At 41.0% G+C, this 27,662-nt stretch overlaps 1 protein-coding gene across 1 annotated transcript; it reads left to right on the plus strand.

Annotated features, from left to right (window-relative positions):
* Positions 1-213: 213 nt before the first annotated feature.
* On the plus strand, positions 214-27,194 carry selenbp1 (selenium binding protein 1). Its single transcript, XM_049583295.1, has 12 exons — positions 214-318; positions 13,561-13,614; positions 13,721-13,833; positions 15,077-15,262; positions 17,277-17,397; positions 17,596-17,778; positions 18,480-18,661; positions 19,626-19,704; positions 19,795-19,916; positions 24,310-24,402; positions 24,565-24,683; positions 26,200-27,194. The coding sequence occupies exons 1-12, from the start codon at positions 315-317 to the stop codon at positions 26,360-26,362; spliced, it is 1,419 nt and encodes a 472-aa protein (XP_049439252.1). The 5' UTR covers positions 214-314; the 3' UTR covers positions 26,363-27,194.
* Positions 27,195-27,662: the final 468 nt, after the last annotated feature.

Genomic DNA, 27,662 nt, shown 5'->3' on the forward strand with positions numbered 1-27,662 from the left:
ACACACACACACACACACACTGGGCTGTGTGCTATGAAAGAAGGAAAATTAAAGTTCAGTCAGATTCTTATGAAGAATTTGTGTACTTACATTATTTTATATTTGAGTAAACCTCTCTGGGCTTTGGAGGGTTAATATGTAGATTGTTTTTGGTCAGTGTTTAAGCCCCGCCCCCTCCTCTGATTGGCTGTGCCCTGATATGAAAGCAGTTAAACTCCACCCTCCCAGTTTTGTTCACAGTGGACCTGGTCTGAGTGAGTCCAGACCAGCTTACAGCAGGACCTGCAGGATCTGATCAGACCAGGCGCTCAAACATGGGTGAGTTCACTTCTCTGTTATCACTGTCACCATCCCTCCATCACACCTGTCACTCCTCCACTGCTCTGGAGCTTCTGTCTGTCTCAGCTGCTCCAATCACATGTTTTTCTCATGGAGTCTGGTTGGAGCAGGGCTGCAGCTCTCAGGCTGTGTTGGTGACCTTTGTTCTGTTTCCGACTGTGCATTCTGAAAAGCTCTGCAGAGTCTCGCTGCAGCTCAGGAGGGGAAACTGAAGCTGCAGTCCAAGTCTGTACAAACTTAACAGAAAGTCTCAGCAGCTTTAAACTCTGATGCATCACACTGTTTGAAACACAGACTTTATTTCACAGGTCTGTGCATCTCCTGCAAAGCACTCCGCAAATGTAATATTAGCTAAAATAAAAATCTGAATTTCTTTGCAGGAAAAGTTTCATATGAACCAAATGAACTAAATATTTATAGTTTAGTCACAGATCAGTGACAGCTTTAATGTTCTATGGGCAGGCCTGAGCCTGCCCATAGAACAAAAAATGTGTTAGAGGCTTGATTTATTGCAGGATCATCCTTTTATCTTTTTTGAATCTGAGCTGTGATTTCAGTAGTTAAATTGATTTTGGACTTAATGTTAAAGTGCAGGTGGGCTCTGTGTATTTCCTGGAACAGCCTCTGAGCTGCAGCAACATTATGTTGCAGTTCAGGTCACTTAAATAAAATTAAACTATCCTCACTCTTAAAAATATATAAAATGTTCAACTGATCTTAAACCTCTCAGACACTTTGACATGACACATTTTATATGAGACACTTTATGAATCTGCCAGGTTAAAATATAATTCAATAATAAAGTCAGTTACAGAGTTACAGGACACTTTACAGTCAAATAAAGATGAAGCATTTCATGAGAACAGACAATAAAAAGTACAAGACAGTAAAATAAAGACAACATGTCAGAACTGAGGTTATAATGTGTGTAAAAAACATTTTAGTTGCAGAAATAGAAATAAAAAAGCAGATTTTGAAACGTTTGTGTTCTTATGAAACAAAGTAAAATGAAAATGTGTTGTATTTGTGTCGTGATATCTATTGTGAACATCTAAAATTTTGCCTGACACAAAAAACCTAAAATTAATAATGAAAAAGACGAAGAAAGTCTTTATCGCCACTGCAGAGGAATACAATGAAATTAGTTTTGACTTTCAGGTGATGCATTCTAACAAAGAACATAAAAACACAAGACACAGGACGTTCAGTCGGGATAGAAATACAATAAATAAACATATAAATATAAAAGTGCAGAAAATATTTTGAAAAAGTTCAGAGAAGTCATCTGAAAGATGTCTGAGACTTTTCTGTTAAAGTGACATGAAATGATCACAAACAATAGAAACACATGTTAAGAGGATCATGGGAATTTCTTCTTTTAAAACAGTTTCTGTTCAGCTGCTGATTCTCAGATATCCTACATTGGATGAGGGTCCTTGAACACAGCTTCAGAGAGTTTTCAAAAAGTTCCTCTGCAGGAAAATTTGTAGAAATGAACAAAAGCCAAAAGGAAGGAAATCAAACTAGAGATTAGTTTGATTATTGGAAACCACATTGTTTTCTTTAATTATCATCTATTAAATGTAAAAAAAAAAAAAAAATCTTCATCTCAGTTTGACACATTCAGACGTCTTCAATTCAGTTTCCATGTGACAGGAAATCAAAATAGTTCCTGATTTATTGTCTTTAATTTAGCCGACAGATTATTGCATCTCAGAAAGCTGCAGGAAAACAGTGGTCTGTTCCTTTAACTGGCACTCAGAGGTTGTGTGTGTGTGTGTGTGTGTGTGTGTGTGTGTGTGTGTGTGTGTGTGTGTGCGCGTGTGTGTGTGTGTGTGTGTGAGTTACATAACTCTGACAGAGGTCACATTAGCTCACACGAATCAACAGTTTGGGATGTGGACTCGTCATGATGTGACCACTGCACGCCCGAGTGCTCATCTACAGATTTATTGTTTCTTGTTTGTTTAGCTGTTCACATGATTTAAAGATGTGGCTGTTATCAGATTTCCGTGTGAACTGGTCCTGAACCGACCCGTATGCATAGAGGAACAATAAACAAGACTCGTACAGGAGGAAACATGGACGCCACTGAGGTCAGAGTTCACAGTTCATTAATAAAGCAGTGGAGGAAAAAGGATGAGGAGAAAGAGGGACACAGTTGTAATTCTGGCTGCTCCCAGGGGCGTCTCCTGGATTTGAGGATGGTCAGGGCTCTGTAGGCGGGGTCCAGGGGGGGTCAGAGTTCACAAATTAATCACTGCAAAAATTTAACGTGTGCCTCAAAAACTGTCGTTGATTTCCAGTTGAACTGTGAAAATATGAGTCGTTTTTAGTATTTAACTTTACAGAATACAACTGCTATTTTTTAACATTTATTGACTAAAGTTGTATTTATTTAACAGTGGTAGAATGTAACTAAGTACATTTACTCAAGTACTGTATTTAAGTCTAATATCGTATTTCCATTTTCTGCTACTTTATACTTCTGCTCCACCACATCTCAGGGAAATATTAACTCTAAAAATAAAAATCATGTACAGTTTTTGTCAGTATCTCTATTTTTTTTTGTTATTTAGGGACTGTTCTCTACTTGTCAGAGGAGGTGGTGTGGCTGGGATGTGACTTCTGTTTATAATTTTATTTATTTATTTGTTGACCCTCCCCAAAGCTACACATATTTTTTCTTGAGCCTCCCTGAGTGACTGGTGGAAAATGCACAACTCGTGCTCCACCATAAATTAGTTATTAGATTTTAAACCTTCCCCTTTGATGTTTAAAAGTTAAAAGTTGAAGACGAACTCGTGCATTAAAAAACACCTCTGTGTTTTACTCTTGTCGCGCTGCTGGTTAGTTCTTTCAAACAGTTGGGTTTTTTTTAAATTGAGATGGAGTAGATGAGTTTTTTTCTGACAGAGGCAGTTGTCGCACATGATGTGTTCAAAGACCGTCAGAAATTTTAAAACCCAGCAAAAATTTCTGTTCTCTCAGTTTCTGGCTGTGATAAACAGTGTAATTTTGGTGACTTTTAAAGAAAACATGCCATATTTGTTTTTTAAATTGGTGTTAAAATAAATACAAAATATGGCCGATTCAAATGTAATGAACAGTCCCTAAATTATATTTTGTTTTAGCCCAGAACAAAGTCTGACAACCAACTTACCATCCCCACCATCCCTCTGAGGCAGAACTTTGGGAAAATGCACTACTTATACATTTTACAAAATAGCACAGACACCTGAATCTGCTCAGGGATTAAATTATTTCGATCATTGTTCAACTAATCTGTGAGTAAAGCAGTTATTTCATGTTGATACAAAAACGTCCCAACTGACCCCGCTCTCCCGTACAACCAAACATGGGAGTCACCGAAACATGATACAGAAACCAAGAAGGCCAAGAGTTAGGCAATTATCATCATCATGAAAAAAAGATAATAGAAAACTACCGTTATTATAATTACATGAGCTAAGCTGTGCGGCTGTTTGATATCATGGGAAACTAAATTAAACACACACTAAACATGAGAAACAGCTCGTCTGTGTGTCTGTCTGTTCATGTCAACATGAAGCCACAAAACCACAACCTGACTCCGTGTGTGTGTGTGTGTGTGTGTGCGTGTGTGTGTGTGTGTGTGTGTGTGTGTGTGTGTGTGTGTGTGTGTGTGCGCGCGTGCCCAGCAGGTTTGCAACTCGTACTGTACTCCAGTATTCCTCCATTTGCTGTTACATGACACTTTGAGCGCTTTCATCAGAGAATAGTTTTTGCACCAAATTACATCTGATCCACCTTTAATGTGTAATAAATATATAACTGGTTCAACAGATAATAAACATGAGTCCTCACAGTCAGATTTTCTTTTTAAAAGTGTAAAATATAGCCATATTATTGATTTTTCATCATTCTGCTTGATAAATCAGCTCCGAAATAGAAGTCCTTCTTACTCTTGTATCCATCAGTAATAGTATTTCTATAATATATTGTATATATTTATGATGAGTACTTTCATATTAAAAATCCAGTATTTATTTCACCTGTGGAGGTCGGAGTCTGCAGGTGAGCAGGCCTCCAGCGCGGCAGCTTTTCTGTTAAATCTGTCAATCAACCAGCACCTCAAACAGATACCTCACTGCGGTAAAGTTCAACAGAAGCCAAAAAAAAAGAATCTGTTTCAGGTTGTTATGGAGTCATTGGTAAACAGTGTTGGGTAATACCTAATTTAAAGGGGTGTGTATAAACTGTCATGATGGATGTTTATGACTGATGTCCTTCACTGTCATTTGGTCAAGTGGGACATTTTCTGTTCTGACAACTTTAACCAAATATAGCGTGTCATAAACATCAGGCCTGATTATAAAACTTAAAGCTACAGTCGGTGACTTTGATGAAAATCAACTGTCACTATATTCTGAAAAAAAAGTACAAACTGCAGTGAACCCAAAACAACCAATCAGAGCCGAGGAGTCACAACCATCCGTCATGTCAATCCCCACTTGTGAGCTGCTGTCAAACTGTCAAACAAGGCAGCGCTGATCAAATGTGAATCAAGATTGTGTTACAGCGTCGCCTATTTCTGACCTCGAATGTTATCATTGCCAGATTTTGGCACTAACACACATATTACCCAGCATCATGTTTGTCTCTGTACCAAGCGGAAAAATGAAGCCAAAGCTGAAGTTTCATAAACTGCAGTTCCACTAATGGCCACTTGAGGCTGGCTCCAAGAGCGAGTCAGTCCCCACAGACCTCCACGTTAAAACTCTACTGAAGAAATAAACATGTTTACAGCCTGGTACAAAAAACAGCTTTGGTATCTAAAGCTAATTGCCCCGTTCGTGACGACTACACCGGACCTGAGTTTGTAGATATAACTCACTGGTTTTTCACTCTTTTTTTTTCAAGTCTTAAAGTTACGTTTAAATAAGGGCGGGCTGCTTTGAGTGACAGACTGTCTCTAGATAGTGTCCTCCAGCAGCCAAAATGTTCATCTTGAGGCTTCAAAACAGAGTCCACAAATCAATGGGTGACATCATGATAGTTTTGTCCATTATTTTTACAGTCTTTTATCTGTTCATGACAACAGTACTATTGAAAATAAGAAATTATTTGTTTGATCTGAGTTTTTTTATAGTTAATTTATAGGTTTTACAGTTTATGTAGAATAAGCATATATTTTTGGTAGGAGTGTTCCTGTCGACTAAATGAAAATTTTAATCAAGACTAGTCGACTAATCTAAAAAAGGAAAACACTCAGAAAACAGTCAAAACTGAGCACAATTTATTGTTAAATATTTGAAACATTGTCCCAAAAAATGTTGTGTGCACTCAGAGCCCTTTGAAGCCTTTAATCACAATCTTCAACAACCATGTCAGAGTTTAAATGCCGCTGAAGTACGAGACACTTTGTGCCGTGCGGTATGAATGTGAACATGACGGCAACTCAAGTTAATCACTAAAATAACATCTAAAATAAATAAGTTGCCTCTGAAAAGTGGGCACATTGAACCCTGCAGATTATCTGACAGAAATGATAGCAATTCACTTTAAAGTTAATAAAACATGTAAATTCTGATTAGATTTCAGCTGAAATGAGGCATTTTGCTCCGTGCAGTATGAATGTAAACCTGCACATTATCTGAAAACAATTCACTTAAAGTTAACAAATAATATAACATCTCAAAAAAGATAAATTGCTGCAAAAAAGAAAACCATGACGGAGATGAGTTTGTCTTTTTAAGACATAAATTACAAATGTCACTACTGTCAGTTTACTGTGAGTTGTTTTCTGATCACAGTTGTATTTCTGAGGTGGCAAATCTGAATCAACTCCAAGTGCCTGTTCTTCTCTCAACTTTCGACAGTTCCCCCACCCCATAGGCCCCAATGCACCCACACTGTCCTTACCCACGGCCCTGCACTCCCTCAAATAAAGTGTTACCCAGTATGGTAGTATTAGTGTGTACTGTGTGTACATCACATACTGCACACATTTTCAGTGAGGAAAGAAACACTCAGATCTTTCACTCTGGTAAAAGTAGTAATACCACAGTGTAGAAATACTCTGTTACAAGTAAAAGTATTGAATTTAAAATGTTTCTGAAGCAGTAAAACTGAAACTACTCTTCGGTTTATGACAGGATTATTATTAGTGGTTAATATGTGTAGATGAGTGAGGTGGAGATGATGTGAACTACGCTGTAAAATATTTCACTATACATTTACAGTCTCATATTTTTTTTTTTAATTGGTGTTAAAATAAATACAAAATATGGCCAATTCAAATGTAATGAACAGTCCCTAAATTATATTTTGTTTTAGCCCAGAACAAGGTCTGACAACCAACTTACCATCCCCACCATCCCTCTGAGGCAGAACTTTGGGAAAATGCACTACTTATACATTTTACAAAATAGCACAGACACCTGAATCTGCTCAGGGATTAAATTATTTCGATCATTGTTCAACTAATCTGTGAGTAATGCAGTTATTTCATGTTGATACAAAAACGTCCCAACTGACCCCGCTCTCCCGTACAACCAAACATGGGAGTCACCGAAACATGATACAGAAACCAAGAAGGCCAAGAGTTAGGCAATTATCATCATCATCATCTTCATCATGAAAAAAAGATAATAGAAAACTACCGTTATTATAATTACATGAGCTAAGCTGTGTGGCTGTTTGATATCATGGGAAACTAAATTAAACAAACACTAAACATGAGAAACAGCTCGTCTGTGTGTCTGTCTGTTCATGTCAACATGAAACCACAAAACCACAACCTGACTCTGTGTGTGTGTGTGTGTGTGTGTGTGTGTATGTGTGTGTGCGTGTGTGTGTGTGTGTGTGTGTGTGCGCGCGTGCCCAGCAGGTTTGCAACTCGTACTGTACTCCAGTATTCCTCCATTTACTGTTACATGACACTTTGAGCGCTTTCATCAGAGAATAGTTTTTGCACCAAATTACATCTGATCCACCTTTAATGTGTAATAAATATATAACTGGTTCAACAGATAATAAACATGAGTCCTCACAGTCAGATTTTCTTTTTAAAAGTGTAAAATATAGCCATATTATTGATTTTTCATCATTCTGCTTCGATAAATCAGCTCCGAAATAGAAGTCCTTCTTACTCTTGTATCCATCAGTAATAGTATTTCTATAATATATTGTATATATTTATGATGAGTACTTTCATATTAAAAAATCCGAGTATTTATTTCACCTGTGGTGGGCGGAGTCTGCAGGTGAGCAGGCCTCCAGCGCGGCAGCTTTTCTGTTAAATCTGTAAATCAACCAGCACCTCAAACAGATACCTCACTGCGGTAAAGTTCAACAGAAGCCAAAAAAAAAGAATCTGTTTCAGGTTGTTATGGAGTCATTGGTAAACAGTGTTGGGTAATACCTAATTTAAAGGGGTGTGTATAAACTGTCATGATGGATGTTTATGACTGATGTCCTTCACTGTCATTTGGTCAAGTGGGACATTTTCTGTTCTGACAACTTTAACCAAATATAGCGTGTCATAAACATCAGGCCTGATTATAAAACTTAAAGCTACAGTCGGTGACTTTGATGAAAATCAACTGTCACTATATTCTGAAAAAAAAGTACAAACTGCAGTGAACCAAAAACAACCAATCAGAGCCGAGGAGTCACAACCATCCGTCATGTCAATCCCCACTTGTGAGCTGCTGTCAAACTGTCAAACAAGGCAGCGCTGATCAAATGTGAATCAAGATTGTGTTACAGCGTCGCCTATTTCTGACCTCGAATGTTATCATTGCCAGATTTTGGCACTAACACACATATTACCCAGCATCATGTTTGTCTCTGTACCAAGCGGAAAAATGAAGCCAAAGCTGAAGTTTCATAAACTGCAGTTCCACTAATGGCCACTTGAGGCTGGCTCCAAGAGCGAGTCAGTCCCCACAGACCTCCACGTTAAAACTCTACTGAAGAAATAAACATGATTACAGCCTGGTACAAAAAACAGCTTTGGTATCTAAAGCTAATTGCCCCGTTCGTGACGACTACACCGGACCTGAGTTTGTAGATATAACTCACTGGTTTTTCACTCTTTTTTTTTCAAGTCTTAAAGTTACGTTTAAATAAGGGCGGGCTGCTTTGAGTGACAGACTGTCTCTAGATAGTGTCCTCCAGCAGCCAAAATGTTCATCTTGAGGCTTCAAAACAGAGTCCACAAATCAATGGGTGACATCATGATAGTTTTGTCCATTATTTTTACAGTCTTTTATCTGTTCATGACAACAGTACTATTGAAAATAAGAAATTATTTGTTTGATCTGAGTTTTTATAGTTAATTTATAGGTTTTACAGTTTATGTAGAATAAGCATATATTTTTGGTAGGAGTGTTCCTGTCGACTAAATGAAAATTTTAATCAAGACTAGTCGACTAATCTAAAAAAGGAAAACACTCAGAAAACAGTCAAACATTGTCCCAAAAAATGTTGTGTGCACTCAGAGCCCTTTGAAGCCTTTAATCACAATCTTCAACAACCATGTCAGATTTTAAATGCCGCTGAAGTACGAGACACTTTGTGCCGTGTGGTATGAATGTGAACATGACGGCAACTCAAGTTAATCACTAAAATAACATCTAAAATAAATAAGTTGCCTGTGAAATGTGGGCACATTGAACCCTGCAGATTATCTGACAGAAATGATAGCAATTCACTTTAAAGTTAATAAAACATGTAAATTCTGATTAGATTTCAGCTGAAATTAGGCATTTTGCTCCGTGCAGTATGAATGTAAACCTGCACATTATCTGAAAACAATTCACTTAAAGTTAACAAATAATATAACATCTCAAAAAAGATAAATTGCTGCAAAAAAGAAAACCATGACGGAGATGAGTTTGTCTTTTTAAGACATAAATTACAAATGTCACTACTGTCAATTTACTGTGAGTTGTTTTCTGATCACAGTTGTATTTCTGAGGTGGCAAATCTGAATCAACTCCAAGTGCCTGTTCTTCTCTCAACTTTCGACAGTTCCCCCACCCCATAGGCCCCAATGCACCCACACTGTCCTTACCCACGGCCCTGCACTCCCTCAAATAAAGTGTTACCCAGTATGGTAGTATTAGTGTGTACTGTGTGTACATCACATACTGCACACATTTTCAGTGAGGAAAGAAAAACTCAGATCTTTCACTCTGGTAAAAGTAGTAATACCACAGTGTAGAAATACTCTGTTACAAGTAAAAGTATAAGCACATTACATTACGTAAGGGATAATGTATAATGAGCCGGTGAATACTGGGAAAACAACTCCCGACAAGGGAATAGAACGTGGAGGGGCTCTGTTCCCCTGTCGGGAGTTGTTTTCCCAGTATTCACCAGCTCATTATACATTATCCTGCTTATTACACGGCTAATTATCAGTTAAATAAATAATTTGAGACAGAATATTGATTAGTTATAAATTTTTTATTGATTTATAAATTAAATCGGGAGGAGAGAAAAAAAAAAGCCAGCAACGGCTGCCAGCAACGGCTGAATCTGCGCTACAATAGCTACAGGGAATCAAGAGAAAATGAAAAGCAGCGTCCCTAGCAACACTGGGCTACATAGCAACGGTCATTACACAGTAATATCAGACCTCTGAATGCCGCGACTGACCAATCAGAATACAGCATTTAATAGAGCCGTGTAATAATGTGATATAACAGTATGTTCCTGTAAATGATTGAATTGAACTGTGACTTCACAGTTTATGCACATCTTATTTCTGTGATTTAGCAGTATGCTCCTGTAGAATTTCTGTATTTCACTGTAACTTCACAGATATTTCTGTGATTTAACAGTATGCTTCTGTTAAATTACTGTATGTACCTACATGAATTTCCCAATAAAATGTGGTTAAATATCACAATAAGAGCCTGTGAGGTGATAATAATGTAATTTATTGTGGAATATTACAGATACTTTCTGGAAATAGTACTTCACAGGACTGATGTCAGCAGACTAACTATCAATCAGATGTGATCGATCCACTTTAAATACTTTATCAAGTCTTAATACTTTTAGTATTGTAGTATTTATCCGACACGGTGAGGTAGTTATTACTGATGTCAGCTTACACCTGCGACACATTGCCATTGTTAGCATGTAGCTCCAAACACCGCTGTGTTGAATTACGAGGCTGCTAGCGTGACTGTAGACTTGTTTTTTTTTGGTTTGTTTGTTTTTTTGGTTATTAAAAACCTTCCTGCTTCATGTTGTGTTGCTGCACAGTGAGAGTTGTTTTCATGATGGGGTGTAAACAATTTAATTACAGGTGTGTCCAATTACGAGCCTCCCAACTCAGGATGACGGATGATTGAAATTATTCCTGCTGTGTATAAAATTCACCTGCTGGGTATAAAAACACTCCCGCTGTGTATAAAACAAACAGGAGCTCTGCAAATTTGCGTCCCAGAATGCATCATTCTGACCGCTGTGACGTAAGGTAGTCACAACGGGCCCCAGTGTATGGTATTGTGACGGGCCCTAAGGCACACTAGTTGCTTGTTATGCACCTCAACTAGCCCCCATATAATCGTATCATCCCATAATCAAGTAGAGACTTGACACTAGATAACACCAACATACATATCACCCAAAAATCATCTCCACATATATGTATAGGACAAAAATACTGAAGAAAATAAGGAGTTATTTGTTTAATTGAGTTTATATATATATATATATACCTTATCTATAATTGATGTAGAGGAAGCATATTTTTTATATTTCACAACATATCTTGTTATAGATTACCAAGAAATTAAGAAAAGAAAACCACGATGGAGATAGTTTTACTTTCTCAAAGGCATATAAAGCATATCGCACCATTTTCAATTGAATGTGAGTGTTTCTTGTAACACAGACATATTTCTAAGGTGGGGCCCGTTTTCTGCTGAACCTATAGTTGGAGGGCCCACTCTCTACGGGCCCCCTCACCTCATGGGCCCCAGTGCAACTGCCCTGCCTGCACTGTCTATATTTGCGCCCCTGGTCTGATCTCTGTGACGTCCTCTGCAGTAATGATAGTGTTGAGGTGGTTTTGTGACTTTTAGCATGTTGTTGTATTTTTGTAGGATGTGGACTGGGATACCACAGATCACTGGACACCACAAAGGGTCTGTCTCTATGTGTGTGTGTATATATGTGTGTGTAGATAGAAATGTACCTGTACCTTGACAAGGTGGTCCAGATGTCCTTCTTCCCAGCAACATTTTCCACCTCCTCCTGTGGAATTCCTGGCATTCACAGCCCAGATAAGACCTGTAGTTAATCTTGTGTTTTGGGTCTACCCCAGGGCCTCCTACCTGTTGGACGTGCCCATAAAACCTCTATCTGGAGGTGTCCAGGAAGCACACTAAGGCTGAGCCCAGCCACCCTACAGAGGAAACTCATTTGGCTCTCTTGTATCAGCGATCTCACTCTTTTGATCACTGTTCAAAGCAGATGACCAGAGGTGAGGGTTGCACTGACTGATAAATCAGGAGCACCCCCTCCAGCTCAGCTCGCTCTGAACCACAATGCTGGAAACACTGCTGACCCAGCACCAAACCGCCTGCCCATCTTGCACTCTATTTTACCCTCACTCTTGTGAACAAGACTAGGAGATACCTGAACTCCTTCGCCTGGGGCAGTAACTCTCCCCCAACCCAGAGAGAGCAATCCACTGTTTTCCAGCAGAGAACCATGGCCTCAGACTTGGAGGTGCTGACTCTCAGCCCAACTGCTTCACACTCAGCTGCAAACCGTCCCAGTGCAGGCTGGAGGTCACGGTGTGATGAAGCCAACAGAACCACATCATCTGCAAAGAGCAGAGATGCAACTCTGAGGTCCCTGAACTGGAATACTTCCTCCCCACAGCTGGGCCTCGAGATCCTGTCCATGACTCAGAGTCCTTCACGGGTCCAATTTTTAAAACCCACATCCACCTATACCCGTAGAGTTCAGTACCGGACCCGACCAGTTACCCGTAATTATGTATAAGTCAAAGCCACACCCACCTGCACCCGTTAATGAAAGTCCCACGACACAACCTACACCTACACCCGTGATTATACAACACTTGCTACAGTCACTCACGTTAAACTTGGTTCTCCGTTCTTGAATTACAAATCCAGCTGTCTCTTTCCCCGGCTGCACTCGATGGCGGGATGTTGAAAACATTCAATCGCTGCCAGATTAGGAGACATTTTAGCATGTTCCTTCCACTACCATAAAATCCTCCGAAGGATCCTCCCTGCGTGTCTTGAACTCGATGTAGGCTGCCACCTCGAGTCCTCCACGTTGGTGACAAATGTGACGACAAGGTCAAAGTTTTGACTTTTCCATTTGTTTTATACGAAAATGACTTGTTTTTTTTTTTGTTCTCACCTGCTGCCCCCTCGTGTAGTTCATTTTTACCCGTGCCCGTGCCCATGAATTTATATATATATATCTATATACATATTTTACCCATTACACAGCTTTCTCTGGGTTACCCACTGGTACCCCACCTGGTGCAGGACTCTGCCATGAATATCACAAACAGAATAGCATGAGACAACCCTGGCAGAGGCCAACACCCACTGATAATGCTGAGTACGCAGACACAGCTCTCACTTTGGTCAGAAAAGGACCAGTACTCTCCTTCTTTAGCTTGATGGTCTCTTTAACCACTACACCGTCACAACCTAAGAACCCACTGACCACCAGCGAGTTCTTAGGTTGCCGCCATGTTAGCATGTCATTGTGAGCATTGTAGCATGCTGAATTTAGCATCTAGCTCAAAGCACCACTGTGTTTAAGTACTGAGCTGTTAGCATGACTGCAAACTAATTTGTTTTGATTATTAAAAAGCTTCATGCTTCATGTTGTGTTGTTGCTGTGGAGTGACTAATGAAACGCAGCCAAATACTCCTGCATATAAAACAAACAGTCCTGTGGAGCACTGAAGAACTGTTTCCCAGAATGCAACAGTCTGAGACATAAGAGGTGAACTGTGGACAGAGGGCTGAAGGGCTGCTGACCCAGTTTATATGATATTTAGATTTACTGTGTTTGTTTTTATTATTTAGAGGAAGAAAGAAAGAAAATTCATCCAGCAGAGAAACATCCAGCTGCCTGGAAACAGTTCAGTTTTCAGTGACGTCCCCTGTGATTGTAACAGTGTTGAAGAGGTTTAATGACCTTTCACATGTTGTGTTTTCTCAGCCAAGTGCTCAGGATGTGGACCGGGGTACCGCAGCCCGTTGGACGCCATGAAGGGTGAGTCTGTCTGTCTGTCTGTCTGTCTGTCTGTCTGTCTGACTGACTGACTACTGCTCACCTCTCCCCGAAACAGCATGAGCTGTAATTGTTTTTCTTGTTGTAGGTCCTCGGGAGGAGATCGTCTACCTGCCCTGCATCTACCGCAACACCAGCACACTGAAACCCGACTACCTTGCCACCGTTGACGTCGACCCAAAATCCCCCACCTTCTGCCAGGTAAAAGGAGTCATCCAATCCCCTGCTTGGTCCGTCTGGCCAACTTTCTTCTCCTGCTCAAAGTCTTCTTTAAATCTGTCAGTGAAGCTTTTTGATTTGTAGCATCAGTAAATTTCTTGTCTTTGTTCTCTCATCAGCTCTCTACTCCTGCTGGAGTAGTTTTCCACTCAGATGTCACGCTGTCGTTTCCTCTTCTCCTTCTCCTTCCTCCTCCAGGTTTTTGTTTTTCTGTCTCTAACCTTCAGGATCTCTGCATCACTATTGTTCTTAAAAGTCTTAAACTATCTTATGAGTAAAAATGCATAAATAAATAAGATCTAAAGAGCAACTCTTAACTTTAACCGGCAGTGACTGTTTTAGTGGACAATGTGTCCTCTTCCTCTGCGACCATCTCCTGTGGCGTACCACAAGGATCTATATCAGGCCCCATTTTATTTTTCTTATACTGTATATGCTTCTCTTGGGGTCTATTTTTAGCAAATGAAATATCTTTTACCATTTTTACATTGATGACACTCAGCTATATCTGCCACTCAAACCTTGTGATCCATGCAGTGTAAACATCCTCTTAAATTGCATCGAGGCTGTAAACTCCTGGATAGTAAAAAGCGTTCTTCAACTTAAGACAGGCTTTAATCTTTGGCCCAGCTGTCAAGTCTGCTTCCACGATCAATGCCCTCAGGTCTCTGTTATTTAATGTAAAATAAAATGTGAAAAGTCCTCTTGCATTCTTTGATTCTGGTTTAAAATTTGATACACAAATCAACTCTTTCGTTGGCACCAGCTTTTACCAATCACTGCTCTCCATTCCATGTACCCAGTTAAAAACTGGGTAAAAAAGGTGATGGAGCATTTTCAGTTGTTGGTCCTAAACTGTGGAACAGTCTCCCACTTACAGTCCGATCTTCCCCCTCTATTGATACATTTAAATCCAGTCTTTAGACCCATCTCTTTTCTTTAGCCTTTAAATTATCATTAGGATGACACACCTGAGCACACTGCTCAACATTTTTCATTTTGTTGTGTGTGCATCCTATTTTTGTGTTATGATTTCGTCAAAATATTGCATGCTCTTATTAATTTCACTTACATTTTCCTATTTATAACTGTTTTTATTTGAGCATTCCTTTTTATTTCTTTGTGAAGCACTTTCGTCAACAATTGTTGTTTTTAAATGTGCTCTGTAAATAAATCTGACTTGACTTGACTTGACTTGACTTGACTTTGACCTCTGCCCCTGCAGGTCATCCACCGTCTGCCAATGCCGAACCTTCGTGACGAGCTGCATCACTCTGGCTGGAATGCTTGCAGCAGCTGCTTCGGCGACGCCTCCAAGAAAAGAAACCGTCTGATTCTCCCATCACTCATCTCCTCCAGAGTCTACGTAGTCGACGTTGGGACAAATCCCAGGGCACCACAGATCCACAAAGTACGAGCAGCACACTGAAATGCTAAGGAGCTTGAGGAGGCTCCCATACAGGGGGCCTGGCTACATAAATAGTTGGGAGAATGGGGGGTTCAATGGGGCCTCTTAGTGGGTTAATTCAGTTCGACCCTGACTTATGAAAACAGCAGCTGTTTTCTTTAAATTTAGAGAAATAACTGTAATAACAGACCCTCTGTCAGAGAAAGCGGAGACGCTCAAGCTAAACTAAAGAAGTGAAAGAACAGCAGAGACTGTTGTTCTGAGAAGGAGGAAGAGGAGGAAGGTTCATCCTGAGTTCAGACTGGATGATAAACACTCTCACAGCTGTTCTTTAGCATACTTAAAATATTTGGAAGTCATTGGACTGGGCTGATGATGTGGAAAAATAAAAAAAATGTTGCTCTGCTGGCTTTAGGCCACCTGATAAAATAATCAGAATGCAAATACGTCTGTCAGTCTGCTGAGTCATGGTGTAATCATTAAAGAGTTGAGTTCCCCTCAGAGACTTTAATATACCACTAAAAGGTGATACTGGAGGGCTGCTGGTGCAAACTGGGACAGTTTGCAGCTGAGTGTGAAGCAGCAGGATGTGAGTCCGCACCTCCCAGTTTGAGGTCATTGTGCTGAAATAACAAAATTGATAGATTACTCCCTTCGGGTTGGAGTGTGTTCCTGCCTTAAGTGATGTAGTTAAAGTTTTTCTGAGTTGCGCTCATATGTGAGGGTAAAATGGAGTGTGGGATCAACAGGTCAGTCTGTGCCAGCAGTAATTTGAATGTTGTTCAGTGCAGTTTTCACACAAAGGGATTTAATCCTGAAGGTGAAGCTGTGGATTCCCTGGTCGATCTCTGTTCCAGTCCTCAGCTGTGGTCCTGGTCTCTGAGTACTCTGAGTTCTTTGGCAAAGTGTCTGGGCTCAGCCTTAGAAACAGGGTAATGGGCTCTGATGTCCGTCCTCCTGGACGCCTCCTTGTGGACATACGCTGGACAGGTCCAAATCAGAGGAAATCCAGGGTCTGACCCACAACAAACTGGAGGAATTATATTCCCTATCAGACCGGGATTACCTCAGGGTCCTCCAGAAAGAGGAGAGGGGCATCTGGGCTACCTTGCTTTCCCTGCTGTCACCTTCACCCAGTCCTTAGTTAGTACCTCAGAGTCCTAGGTTCTGATACCAATAAGACTCCAGTCACAGACACAAAGTTCTAGGTTCCTGTCCAAGGACAACTTGAGTCATTAACAGAGCTCTGGGTTTCGATTTTAGGAAGCTTTTAGTCAGTGTTAGAGAATTCTGGGTCACTATCCCAATAAGACTTCAGTCACTAACACAAAGTTCTAGGTTCCTATCCAAGGACAACTTGAGTCATTAACAGAGCTCTGGGTTTCGAATTTAGTAATCCTTTAGTCAGTATTACCAAATTCTTGGTCACTATCCCAGTAAGACTCCAGTCAGCACAGCAGGCTTCTAGGTTTTGATCTTAATAAAATAGGGGTGGCTGTGACTCAGAGGTTCAGCAGTTCAATCCCCAGCTCCTCCAGTCCGCATGTCAAAGTATCCTTTGTCAAGATACTGAACCATACAGTTGTCCAAAGCAGGAGCTCACTCTGTGTCCTTCTTGGTCAAAGTGACAGCTGTGACAGAAAGAGTTGTGAAACACAAAAATAAAACAAACATGCTAGAGTTGAAGGTGTGAGGCGTCCCAGACGTGGCATCAGTTGTCGTCTACTATGACACACTACACATCATAAAACAATCGATTACCGCACATGACTGTCATCGTCATTCATGATCCAAACAGACACCGTAGAACAGCCAGGTCGTGCTATAAACAGGCTGATATCGTATAGTCTGAATGTGGCATCAGCAAGGAAGGATGGATGGATGCTTTTATTGTGAAGAACTTTGTAGCCTTTGTTTTGAAAAGTGTTGTATAAATAATTCATCCTTAATGTGTTGAGGTGAAAATTTGAAACCAGATTTAACGAGTTGTGTTTATGTTATATTGTTGTGTCTTCAGATGGTGGAGCCTGTCGACCTGTACTGGAAGTGCGGCCTGGCAAACCCTCACACCACACACTGTCTGGGCAGCGGTCAGATTATGATCAGCTGTATAGGAGATCCATCTGGCAACGGCAAAGGTGAGACATCAGCAGACTGGATTATAAATTCTAAGAAATAATATGTATTAATAACACCTCGAAGTAAAGGAATGTCAAAGGGACACTGAGCCATTTTGTAAAACCCTCCTCTCCCAGTGACAAACCCTCCCTGTTGATTACTGCTGTAGCGGCCTCTAATGGACAGTATCAGTGTTACACCTGATGTCGTCCCTTCAGGTGGTTTCGCCCTGCTGGACGGTGAGACGTTCGAGGTGATCGGTAACTGGGAGCAGCCAGGTGAAGCAGTACCCTTTGGATATGACTTCTGGTATCAACCTCGACACAATGTGATGATCAGCACTGAATGGGGTGCACCCAAAGCTCTGGTTAATGGTTTTAATCCTGCCCATGTCAAAGAGGGTGAGTCAGAAGGAAACATTTCCTCCCTGAGTCTTTCTTTCCTTTAAATCTTTTTAATGTCATGACCACTATGATGACAAAGAAATGCCTTCTATGGACTGTTATCCCTGATCCTCTTTGATTTAGATTCTGATCTAAGTAAGACTCAAATCAGTATCAGATGGGTTTAGGTTCTTATCCCAATAAGTCTTTCGTCAGCACCTCAGTACTTGTGTTTCCTATTCTACCACAGGGTAAGTCTTTGGTCGGTAACAAAGGGTTCTTGGATTTGATCCCAGTAAGACCCCAATCAGTGCAACTGGGTTGTAGATTTCTATGCTAGTATGAATCCAGCAAGTCCCACAGAGCGCTAGGTTCAGCTGCCAGAAAGTAAGTAGAATTTATTTGTACAGCATTTTCACAGGCATAGGTGACGAAGTGCTTTACAACTTACTACATACGATAAAGAAATCATAGAAGATGAAAACACCACCTGAGCCATGTATTTAAAAGTGCAAAACTAAGTGCACAATAACTTCAACAAAAGTAAGATTCCAGTTGGTATCACAGAGTTCTTGATCCCAGTAAGACCTGTGTCTGTAACACAGGGTTTTATGTTCAAATTCCAGTAAGACAGCAGGGTATCCATTAACTAAGACAAGGGTTGAGAACTTTGTGTGAGGATTGAGACAGTACTGAGTTAACTGTTGTTTGTGTCCCAGGACTCTACGGCAGCTCCATCCATGTTTGGGACTGGACCACCCACAAGAAGCTGCAGACGCTCGATCTGGGTGAGGAGGGTGCTATTCCCCTCGAGATCCGATTCCTCCATGACCCCGATGCCACGGAGGGCTACGTGGGATGTGCTCTGCGGGGAACAGTCTTCAGATTCTACAAAACAAAAGTCAGCACCACATGATTTTAATATCATAGGGTTCTAGATCCTTATAGTTCATACCCAGGGTTCTTGAACCCAGAGGGACACCGGTCAGCACCACAGGGTCCTAGATCCAAGTAGGATTCCAGTCAGTACAGGGTTCATACTGGATTGTCTCTTGAATTTAGAATGTGAATCTGTTCAGTGTTCTGGTTGGTTAATGATGGCCACTTGTGATAAAGAGCTATAAAACTAAACTACAGTGAACTTTAGACTGTTTTCAGTAGGGAGGCTAGTGAGCGACCTCACTACAGGTGCAGCCCAGAGATTTTATTTTATATAGAAAATATTTTGTCAGAATGCAATCCTACCTGACCTCAGATTCTTGACAGAGCCTAAACTAGCAACCACATATCGTATCATCTCATCACATGATCAAATGGACACTTGGCATTGGACAACGTCAATATACATATTATTTAACATATCTGTGTATGACAAAAATACAATAAAGGAAATCATTTATTTCTTGAATAGTTTTTTCTTGTTTATTTTTTTAGTTCGTGTAGCGTAAGCATCTAATATTTTTATAGATCGTTACTGACTTTTTTACCCCTAAAAACTGAAACCATGACAGAGATGTGTTTGCCTTTTCGAGGGCACCATTTTTGATTTAAATTCTCCGTTGAACTTTTACGAGGTGTCAATCTCAATCTCTGTCAAAGGCCCGTCCTCTGCCTGATACATTTTTGGAGGGCCCACCCTCTCAACGGCCCCCCCACCCAACAGGCCCCAGGGCAACCTCAGTCACTGTACTGTCTATATTTACACCCCTGATCCTAACCTTTGATACTAAGGGTATCTTCCACCCCTCAATCGCAAACAACATTGTGACTGAGAGCATGTTAGCATCCTGATATTAGCATTTAGCTCTAAGTACAAAGTTGCCAACATGCCTGCAGACTCTCAGTCTGTCTTTTTGTGTCTTCAGAAAGGTGACTGGGCTGCAGAGAAGGTGATCAGTGTTCCCAGTAAGAAGGTCGAGGGATGGGCACTGCCTGAGATGCCTGGTGAGGCTGTCTGTCTGTCTGTCTGTCTGTCTTACTGATATGTGGTCTGATATCTTTTCATTCTGACTGATTTCCTGTCTCTCTGTGCAGGTTTGATCACAGACATCTTGATCTCATTGGACGACCGTTATCTCTACTTCAGTAATTGGCTCCACGGTGACATCAGACAGTATGACATCACAGACAGGAGGAACCCAAGACTGGTCGGCCAGGTATGAATGTTATTTCAGGGCCCAGTTGTTCAGAAGTAATCTGATCATATTTCAGATACTGGATTTTATCAGATCTTGGAAACTGGTTGTTAAAAAAAAAAAATTTAATCAGATGTGATCACATTAATCAGTCTTGGTTCTGATCTGGATCAAACCTGAAGTATGTGTTGTTCAAAACATTTTAGTAGCAGTGGCATACCTTTGATTTAAAAAAACATATGAGATTATCTTGATCCCAGCAGAGGGCTGTGTCCGGGGTGGATTTCAGGAACAAAATGTAATAAAAGTTTTAACTGGTCAAATAAATATACTTTCATTTATATTTTGCCCTGGATTTGTTCAGCCATTTCAGGGATAAAGTAGATAAAGAGGACATTAGACTCCCTCTTAAAGGGATACTTTGTGATTTTCAGCCAGCTCCATATCTAAACAATGTGGGTAGTATGTGTACATGAACTATGTAAGCTTTCCTCCATCTTACCAAGACCCAGATCTCCCTCCTCCTTTTTTTCAAAACAATGACGATGAAATATTGTGCCTCTGCTTTTTCGTTTGTCCGCCACCATGAATGCAAAGATTGTAAATGTTCAAGAGGGGGGCCCGCTCCTCTCTCTCAATCTCAAACCAAACTCAGGTCAAACAATAAAACAAGGCAGCACTGATTAAATATTAACCAAGTATCTGATACTGTATTGCCCATTTCTCATCTAAGATGTCTTCAGAAACATATGTTAGTGCACTGTTTGAATGTATTACAAGAATTTACAAACAGGAAGTGGGCACTATACCTCCCTGATTAAGCTATCGAACTGAGAAACTTGAGGTAGCAACATTAAAGCCCCTTGTGGTACAAGCTGTACCCTATGAATCAGGCTTCAGGGTGAGTGTTAGGGCCCAGACACACTAAACTGACTTCAGAGAACTAGCAGCGATGAAGGCCCTCTGCTGCATCGCCTGATGTCGCAGTGCCTCAGCCAAAAGGTTGCACATGAGCACAATAAGGACTACAGCCAATGGCCAACCAACGTACGTTCTAATCCTGCATGAGAGGAAATAACTCTCCACACCAGCAGACAGCGGTCGTCTGCATCAGTGAAAGACAACACAATAATAATAACAACAATAATGAATTTTATTTATAGAAGGCTTTTCATGGTACTCAATGACACTTTCCATTAGTTGAAAACAATCATGAAATAGAACACATTAAAAGCCATTTTGAAAAGATGACTTTTGATGAGTGATTTGAATCAGGAGAGGTCAGTGCAGTCTCGAATGTGTTTTTGGGGGAGAGTTCCGGCCGCTGTGGAGAAGGCTCTGTCGCTCCAGGTCCAGAGCTTGGTCCTGAGTAGTGGCGGAGTGGCGGCTGCAGGAAGGAGTGTGGTGGTGGAGCAGGTCAGTGAGCTAGAAGGGGGCGTGGTTATGGAGGGCTTTGTAAGTGAGGAGAAGGGCTTTGAATTGGATGCATTGTGGGACAGGGAGCCAGTGGAGGTTCTGAAGGACAGGGGTGATGTGATCGTGGTAGCAGGCAGTGCTGGTGATTTGATTGACATGTTTTTCAAAGGAGAAGTTGTTGAAAGTAACTCAGAGGTTGCAGATGTGCGGGCAGGAATGCAGAGTGGAATTATCAATGGTGAACCATCAGCAAATGTTTCTGCTAAAGAACTCAGTGGCTAAGTAAAACAATCTTACCTTGACTTTAGATCTTTGTTTACTTTCCTCACTTCCATGTCTCTTCTCATGTGCTGAGCTGAACTGCCAATCAAAATGATTTCATTGCCAACACTGATTCAGCTAGCTGCCACACCAGCAAGGGCATCAGATGCTCATCAATGGCCCAACATTAGGCCCGTTTCCACTGAAGTAGTTCCTGGTACTATTTGGGGGGCAGGAACTTTACAAGAACGTCCTCTCGCTCGGCCCTCTCAACCACTGTGTCTCCACTGAGAGGGTGGAGTAGGAGGAAGGTTCCTGTAAAGTTACCGGGCTCTGGATGTGAGGTAATCGTTGCGCGACCATTTTGACCGGGGCGACGCGGCTCCTCGTCTGCTGAGTTTTAAAAATGCCGGCTATTTTGTCGCTTTCTGTTGACGTCACATCTCACCTTGAGTACATCCAATCAGCACCAAGTAATCCCCAAGCCCCAGCCAGGAGTTTTTCGGGGCCGTTCTGAGTACCTACTCCGAGGCAGGGACTTGTTTAGTCCCTGTAAAAGTTCCGGAACTCTGTCCTTCGGGGTGGTTCCTGCGGTGGAGACACGCACCAACAGCCCCGGCCCCGTAAAATTACCCCGAAGTTCCTGAGTGGAAACGGACCTATTGACCAACAGCCAACCATTGCCTTGCTGTGTCAGAACCTTTACAGGTGCATGGCCACTTATTATGATTGGGCTAGTTTTGATGCCTTCATTAGGATCATTATTCTTGGAGCCATAGAGGTTTGCAATTGTAAATGGTTTGTTGTTGACTGAGGCACTTCATATATATATATATATATATATATATATATATTTATAGCATATCTTCCTTCTGGGTCTATTATTGAGTTACTGTGAGTGAGTGAATTTTTTATGGATCAGAATGGAGACATCTCTTTGGTTATTGTAGGTAGCTGAATATACTAGTTTAAATTGTGTGCCTGTTGTTGTTCTGGACTGTTTAGATGATTATCTTGCAGTACACATGTGTCTGCTCTCAATTTAAATGGATGATTTATGACTTTTATTCTTTCGCCTGTGAGTGAATGCCACAGAGATTACAGAAAATAAGTTATGGTTGCATAGAAAACAGAAATAAGAGAAAGACAATGTTATTAGGTATTCTTCCGGGTGTGTGGGGATTAGATGCAGTTTGTCTGCATGGTGAGTGTGTGTTGTATGTCTTTGGATGTGTGTGTGTGTGATTATGGTAGGTATTTGAGTGGGTATTATTGGACGTGGAGATACAGAAAACAAGGAGACAAAACAAACAAACTAGTAACAGAGAGTCACACCAGGAGACAAAACACAAAGAAATATCATCAGGGGGAGTCTGTTCATAGGATAACATGGGGTGTTGGTTTGATTGTGTGTTTGCAGGGTTCTAATAGAGTTCTGTGTTGTTGTTGTTCAGTATAGCCGTGGTGTGGTTGTAGAGGTGCAGTACAGCTGTCCATTAATGTACAGTTTGTCCAACACTTCGTTCACTAAAATTCTACCTACTCTTCAACCAATCCAGTGGTCGAAGGGGGAAAAAGTTCGTAACACATTTTTTCCATTTCCACAATGAAAAGTTGTGGATGGTACCAATGGAACCGTTCCATACCGTCCCCATGTTTGGTCCCCCCTCTGTTGGGGTACCTAGCACACAGATGTGGTTCTAAAAGGTGGAGCTGTGAACACTGCAGTCTGATTGGTCAGTAGAGGACGCTCACTCTGCTCAGGGCTGAGTTGTGTCTGGTTTTGAGGCTCATGTAACCACTGTTCATACTGTGGAGAGTTTTATTAGTAAACTGTAACTATAAAATGAAAGGATGTTCTGCTGCCTCTCACAGCAGCTGGAGTCTGAGAAAAAATATCTCAATTCACAGGGCCAACTGCTGGCGACTTTTAAGGTGGAACGTTAACTCGTAATGTTACTCAATGCATGAGTTGATGACGTGAATCCATCAGCACACCTTAAATTTCACTGTGACAACTTTGACCATCACTTTAGTTTTTATATGACACACACTTTTAGTAATGAGTGGATCTTCAAGCATTTAAAAAGATATATTAATTCCGACCAGATTATGTGAACTGCATATATTCTGATCCTCACTTTGAGAAAAAAATGTGGCAGAGCATCGTTGCAGTGCCAATGAGACGGACCAACCAACCAGAAGGTGACAGCTCTATGAATTTCCTTCTCTTGCTTTGTTTTTATGAGTTCCTTGTGTTTGTAGTGTTCCAGTTTAGCAGTGATGGGTCGGGGGTCTTTATCAGTGTGGGTACCAACTGTGAACGCATTGCAAGGTTTTGTTGTTTGCAGTATCGGAGGGAATTTTGAGCTGTGAGTGTATGAAGGTTTTGAGCAGAGCTTCTGGGCTGTCAGAGTTTTTCATGACAACCTAATATTTCCTGATTTACTGGAAACGAGCAGATGGAGTTTATGGTTGATGGATTGGTAAACACTCACTACTATTTCAGTTGTGAGCAGATCTTCTGTAATCTTGAAAAGTTTGTATCTGGATCAGGGTGATTCGATCCAGTGTTGCTTAGAAGAAGCAGCGCAAAAGTAAAATGGATTCTCTGATCCCAGGTAGTAAACCACGGGATTTCCAGGTCCTCATCATTCTGATCCAAATTGAATTATTTGAACAGCTGGGCCTTGGTGACGGCTCAGAGTGAGACAGCTAACCTGTCTGTCTGTTCCAGGTGTTTGTGGGAGGATGTATCGTCAGTGATGGTCCAGTTAAAGTCCTGGAAGATCCCGAGAAACAGCCGCAGCCCCACCCCCGCTTCATCAAGGTAAAACAGACAGGACGCAGTGAAACTGGAGGCAGGACAGGATGGACTCGTCTGTCTATCCAGCAACCTTTCGTCTCTCCTCTGCTGGAGTTTATTTTTATTTATTTCTTGATCTTTCTGATTCGTCATTGATCTGTCTCTGTCCACCCGTCTGTCTCTCAGGGGAAGCGTGTCCCTGGAGGTCCTCAGATGCTGCAGTTGAGTTTAGACGGTCGGAGACTTTATGTAACAACATCTCTTTACAGCGGCTGGGACAAACAGTTCTACCCCGACATGATCAAGTGAGCTCTCACACTACTGCTGCTGCTGCTGACAATGCAAATACACTACATGTTACTTGGTCAAAGTCAAAGTACACTATATGGCCAAAAATATGTGGACAGATGAACATAACCATGTTGAAACAGGGGGCATCGGTGGCTTAGTGGATAGAGCAGGCGCCCTATGTACAAGGCTGTTGCCGCAGAGGCCCGGGTTTGACTCCAGCCTGTGGCCCTTTGCTGCATGTCATTCCCTCTCTCTCTCCCCCTTCACGCTTAGCTGTCCTATCAATTAAAGGCAAAAACGCCCAAAAAAATATCTAAAAAATAAAATAAAAATCATGTTGAAACAGGCAGTGTTGTGCAAGTTACTCTCAGGATTCTCCACCATTGAATCAGGCTTTCAGCTTTTGAAGGGACGTGCACACACCCCGTTCATTTCAAGTTGCTCAGTGGCGCATGGAGCCGAAACGGCTCTTTTTCTGTGTTATGGAATTCTCTGGATGATGATTCGATATCACTGGGCCCATAAAGCAGCCACACTGGAGACTTACGGCAGCCAGCATGGCTAGCGTTCTGCTAATTTGATTGTAGGGCTGCCTCCCAATAGTCGACCAAACCTTAGTCGACCAGAAAGGTCATTAGTCGGCAAGATTTCATTGGTCACTTAGTTGGGGAAAAAAACAACAGCGGTGAAACTCTATTAGCTGCGCCTTGTCAAAATAAATCAGAGCCTATATGACTGGACCATGTGGGACAGACACAGGAAGTGGCCACACTCAGCCGTCAGACAGGAGTCACGTTACAAACCAATCACAGGCAGACAGATATCTTTCCCTTCTTCTGTAAATATTCAGTCTGATAAACATGGAAAAGTTGATCATGTTAGTGCAGGGCTACCCAGAGCTTTACATCTGTACCACAGACGATAGGCCTACACACTGATAAACACCTCCTGGAAGAAGATCAGCTCTGCACTCAGGATTTCAGGTAAACAGGCTATATGGTGCTTGTTAAGGTTGCCTAGCAACCTCAGACGCAACTTGCCAGTGATGCCAAAATTAAACTGCCTTCCTCATCTTTAACATGGTCACACTGTTGCTGAAACACCAGCAGCTGCGTTGTCTGAATTCCCAGTTACAGTAACTACATGTTGTGTTGAATAGTATTTACCTCGTGTTAAAAAGTGTAGCATCCTCTCCATGGTTGGGTAAAGGAACAGATTTGGTTCAGACTTCATGTGCCATAAAACACAGTGTGTGTTCATTAATTCACGTCCGTAAGTGGAAACGGTTATGTTTAGTTCACCTTTCACTAAAACCATGTGAACATATTCTTTAAGTACATTCATGCATGACACTGCTCAGGTTCATCCAGACCCAGAACAAGATGCACAGGTCAAAGGTCACAGCCCTGTGACCTTTGACCTGTGACCTTTGTTTTGTGACCCAGAACAAAAGGTCACAGGGTCGTCTACACTTTTGGCCTGTATTGAATAAAACTGTCTGAATGTACATTCTTTGTGTCTGTGTGTCAGAGAGGGCTCGGTGATTATGCAGATCGATGTGGACACCGCTAATGGAGGTCTGACCCTGAATGAAAACTTCCTGGTGGATTTCGGTAAAGAACCCGACGGTCCAGTTCTCGCCCACGAGGTTCGATATCCTGGAGGAGACTGTACGTCCGACATCTGGCTGTAGGATCATCAAGAGGGGAAATGTAAATACTCCCTGTCAGCATCTGAAGTACAGTCATCATTCTAGACTGATCGATCAATGCAGCCTCAGAAATCACATTTAATCACTTCTAAAGGACGAAGTCAGAAAATGATGTTTCTGTATTTAATTTCATATTCAGACAATATTACACAATCAAACTGTCTTTGTGGTTGAAGTGCTTTATAGATGATTAGTACTCTGTTATTAACTCGTCAAATATAAACTACAGGACAATCTGCACACAATTAAACACAAATTTGATTTAAAAAAACAATAAAAACACATAAAACAGGAGTCGACAACCTGCGTCTCTTCAGCTCCACTCCAGTGACCCAGCTGAGAATCTTTAATTATTATATTAATTCCAACTATAACAACAGTTCAAACCCCAAACCTTTAGTGTGATATTAATATCAGTAATATAGTGTCATAATATTCTTGACTCTGTAGTGTCATCCTGTTATCATTCCTTCAGTGTCATATTACTAAAGTTGTGGCTTGCCAACTTTCCTCCTGCTGCGTGTGACGTTTCTATGGATACAGGTGACACAGGTGAAGTGAGCGTGACGAGATAACAAACGGACCAATCAGCTGTCAGCCTGAGACTCAGGGTGTTTCCTGTCAGTTGGTAATGATCCATATATATATATACATATATATGTATGTATACTCATGTATTTACAGTTAATCCATGAACCGACCAGTTTGACTGTAACTGACCTGCTGTGACCTCAGTCATGTTCCTGTCCGCTGCAGCGCCCCCTGCTGCTCACTGTTAACTCGTGATTGTTTAATAAAGTTCTCTTTGAACAGTCGTCTGTCTCATACTTTCATATGCAGATTGAAATAATAAATTATATACGTAGTCACGATTTAATATTGAGTGGTACATCTGAAAATATAACAAATATTTATTAATTTATTTGTTTATTTATGTATATATGTATCTTAGAATTTGAGAAATACAAAAACAGTCAACAAACATCAAAATTTTAATTTACTACTGAACAACTGATGATGTTTTTGTTTTGTTTTTTCATTTAATTTTGGTGTAAATTTTCCATTATTTCTTTATTCTGTTTTTTCTTTTCTTTTCTTTTCTTTTATTGTATTTTATTTTATTTTATTTATTTTGTCTAAAGAACCTTTCGAAAATGATAAAATGCATTTACCAAACCACCGAGAACTCTGATTCACTGATGAAGACAATGAGATCAAACTGAAAGCCCCGCAAAAAGCCAGTAAGCGGTCCTTGTGTTAAACATGCACAGTTTCCCATATT

This window comes from Epinephelus fuscoguttatus, linkage group LG8 (genome assembly GCF_011397635.1).
Source record: "Epinephelus fuscoguttatus linkage group LG8, E.fuscoguttatus.final_Chr_v1".
Classification (NCBI taxonomy): Eukaryota; Metazoa; Chordata; class Actinopteri; order Perciformes; family Serranidae; genus Epinephelus; species Epinephelus fuscoguttatus.

Excerpts from the sequence above, each read along its gene's own strand:
- selenbp1 (XM_049583295.1), top strand. Across the intron at positions 13,834-15,076 it reads AATCCCCCACCTTCTGCCAG|GTCATCCACCGTCTGCCAAT; the intron begins GTAAAAGGAGTC and ends CTGCCCCTGCAG. Across the intron at positions 17,398-17,595 it reads TCCATCTGGCAACGGCAAAG|GTGGTTTCGCCCTGCTGGAC; the intron begins GTGAGACATCAG and ends TCGTCCCTTCAG.